Raw genomic sequence first — 3,250 nt, 5'->3', positions numbered from 1 at the left:
GGAGGAGGAGGAGGAAGAGGGGGGAGGGGGGAGGGGGGCGAGGAGGAGGAGGAGGAGGAAGAGGTGGAGGAGGAGGAGTCAGGACCTCTCAGCTCTGGGAGGCGACAGCTCAGAGGGAAGGAAAACTCTGGAGACTCCAGCAGAGATTCAAGGAGAGATGAAGAACCTTCACAGAAAGTTTGGACTGACGTCCTCTGGGTCTGGACCTGGTCCTGGTTCTGGTTCTGGTTCTGCTGGGAGGAGGAATGAAACGGGCCGCCGGCAGAGGTCAGATTTCTGAGGTCACAGCTGGAAACATCTGGAGACGTTTCAGCTTCACCTGATGAGCCGACAGAACCTCCTCTGGCTCCGGGACGGGTTCTGGACCGGGCCGCCTGCAGTCCTGAAGGAACAAAAACTTCCCGGAGCTTTTAGTTGGCAGTTTGTTGAATTAAATCCTCCAAAACAAACTCAGTTTTTATTCAGTTTATTCTTTCTGGTCCGTCTCATCAGAACAGACATTTATTTATTTCTTCTTTTTAAACATTAAAGTCGGCTCCAAACGCTGAAGGAACTTTCTGTGTTTGTGAGACAAAGCTGCCGTCCAGCTGCTGGTCTTTGTTCCTAAAGTCGTCTCATACGAGCGGAGGGACGTCGGGGTCGTCCACAAACCCCTCGGAGAACTCGCCGGTTCTGGGCGGTTCTGGTGGAACGATGCTGCGTTTGCTGGGATCCACTTCCAGCCTGCGGAGGTAAAAACATTCTGCTGTCGTTAAAGTTGAACCCGAGTCCAGATGTTTGTCCTTTGCTCCTGTCAGCACAGCTGGACACCAGCGGCGGCGGCGGGTAAACAGGAGGAGGAGGAGGAGGAGGACGCTGCCTTCGTCACTCGGAGGTTTGGTTATTAAGGAGGGAATAAATCTGCCAGAAGACATCAAACTGCAGGAAGCTGCAGGGAAATCAGCAGCAGAACCGGAGGAAGAGGAGGTCCGTGACATCACTTCCTGCTGACCGTTTATTAAAACATCTTCATCCTGCAGGTTTAGAGCTAGAGCAGCTTCTTCAAAGAAGTAAAAACTTTCAGATAAAAGTAGATTCAGGTGAATCTCCTGAGTTATCTGAAGTTTGGACAGAAGGTCATTAATCTGGGTTTAATTCTTTCGTTTCCAGGATTAAATGATTCCAGAACATTTAATGAACTGATTCCTCGGACGGAGCACAGCCTTCCTGCAGCCTCATCTTCCTCACTTCTGTAATGATCGTAATCGAGTTTCATCGTCAGGTTCTGTTCAGTGTCCGGGTCGGGTTTGGGGGAGGACGGGAGGAACTGGCAGATAAGAACCAGACTCCCTGATGACTCGACGCAGGAATCTGAATAAATCTGATTTTATTGTCTGAAAACAGAAAACTCCAGAAAACAACGAGGACCTGAAGCTTCCTGCAGTCAGAAATAAATATTAAATATTAAATATTAGCTCCTGAAACTACCAGGAATATAATCTACATCATTGGTCTCCAGGAATCAGTCTGATCCCGTCAGTCCTGCAGCTTCGTCTCAGTTACAGAGGGACATTTCTGACGGACACATTTAAATCTTTAAATATAAACAGATTTTCTTTCAGATCATCGTCTTCCTGCAGGATTATTCTTATAAACGTCAGCCTGAGACTTCAGAAAGGGTGTTTAACTCCTCCCCCTCACAGGAGGCGGGGTTACCTGTGTGCCTCCGTCAACCTGCTGTCTTTACTCCGACTCGTCCCGCCTGGCTGCTGGACTGTCCCCGTCCCGCCTGGACGCTGGACGGTCCCCGTCCCGCCTGGACGCTGGACTGTCCCTGTCCCTTTGATTTCCCCTTCAGCCTGAAAGAAGATTGGATGATTAAAGACAGCAGCAGATGGACCATCTGTCCTTCTTTATCAACGCCGTAAAAAAAGTTAGACAGAAAATCCTCTTCAGTGGCAACAACAGCAGCAACAACAGCAACAACAACAGCAGCAACAACAACAGCAGCAGCAACAGCAACAACAGCAGCAACAGCAACAACAACAACAGCAGCAACAACAGCAGCAACAACAGCAATTTATTTCATACGAGGCATAAAAAGGTTTTTATTATATTAGAGTTTTAAGCTCTAAACCCAGCAACACGTTGCCGTTAACCCGTTGCTGTAACCATGTTGCCATTAACCCGTTGCTGTTAACCCATTGCCGTTAACCCGTTGCTGTAACCATGTTGCCGTTAACCCGTTGCTGTCAGGCTGATGAGGTCATACTTCCTGTTTGGGCTGCTGTCAGCAGCAGAAGCTGAAACAGGAAGTTGATCTGATGGAGCAACATTTCCCTCTGAATGGATCAGAAGAGATTACGGTTCATCCTCTGAGGAGCATGAACGACGCTGAACATTAATTAACCTCGGCTGCAGACACTTTGAGTGTTTGGACTCGGCTCAGGTCGAGTGGCGTACGAACCCGGGGCATCGTCAGAACCAGGTGTCCGGTGGTTTGAGACCTCTGAGCCGTCGAGCCGTCGGGCTTCACTTCGGCGGGCAGGACCACCTGAAACACCTGCAAAATAAATTATTCACAACTTTAATTAGGAGGATTAAAGCGCCGGCCCAGCCCGGCCCGGTTTGTCAGTGTCTTTATAGGAACCGAGACCAGAACAGCAGTAAAACCCGACTCAGGTGACTCCTGTCGGAGGACTTTTAATTCTGTGAACGCTGACTCAGCGATTCTTGGTCTGTGTTTTTAGCTTCTGTTTCCTCAAACTTTCTTCCTTTTGAAACGTTTAAAACATTCAGCAGACGGCAGCTTTACAGAATATTGAACTTTATTTACAAAAACACTGAGATCTCTCCAGGTGCTGCAAAAATATTCTTCTCCTTAAAATCTGCTTCAGCAAACCTGTGCTAATGCTACTGCAGATGCTACTTCTGCTAATGCTACAGCTAATGCTACAGCTAATGCTTTTGCTACTTCTGCTAATGCTACAGCTAATGCTTCTGCTAGTTCTGCTAATGCTACAGCTAATGCTAGCTCTGCTGCTTTAGTTAAAAGTTGACATTCTGTTAAATTAGCACCTAAACCAGAAGCAGAGTTTCAAAATAAAGCCTCTGGACACTTCAAAGTAAAAGTCTGTTCCCCCATCCTGAGGGTCAGAAGGTCGCACCTTTCCTTTGACGAGGACTCTGACGAAGGTGGGATGGATGTCGACGTCTATCAGGGAGGTGTCCATGTGTCTGTGAGGAGGAGGAGGAGGAGGAGGGGGGAGGC

At 48.3% G+C, this 3,250-nt stretch overlaps 1 protein-coding gene across 3 annotated transcripts in view; it reads right to left on the bottom strand.

Moving 5' to 3' along the window:
* The window catches only part of lrrc6 (leucine rich repeat containing 6), a 14,595-nt gene that overhangs the window by 7,021 nt on the left and 4,324 nt on the right, over positions 1 to 3,250 (bottom strand). The window contains exons 8-11 of one of the 3 annotated variants that reach the window (XM_017439125.3): positions 3,147 to 3,216; positions 2,390 to 2,542; positions 1,696 to 1,838; positions 32 to 723 (exon numbers count right to left, since the gene is read on the bottom strand). In XM_017439125.3, the coding sequence (XP_017294614.1) occupies positions 615 to 723; positions 1,696 to 1,838; positions 2,390 to 2,542; positions 3,147 to 3,216 (475 nt within the window). In that variant the 3' untranslated portion in view covers positions 32 to 614. Of the gene's footprint in view, positions 1 to 31; positions 724 to 1,695; positions 1,839 to 2,389; positions 2,543 to 3,146; positions 3,217 to 3,250 lie in introns of those variants that run through there. The other 2 variants (XM_017439126.3, XM_025002231.2) reach the window with 2 other exon arrangements.

The sequence above is a fragment of the Kryptolebias marmoratus genome, linkage group LG20 (genome assembly GCF_001649575.2).
Source record: "Kryptolebias marmoratus isolate JLee-2015 linkage group LG20, ASM164957v2, whole genome shotgun sequence".
NCBI classification, from domain to species: Eukaryota; Metazoa; Chordata; class Actinopteri; order Cyprinodontiformes; family Rivulidae; genus Kryptolebias; species Kryptolebias marmoratus.
This window is presented reverse-complemented; position numbering and strand designations above follow the sequence as displayed.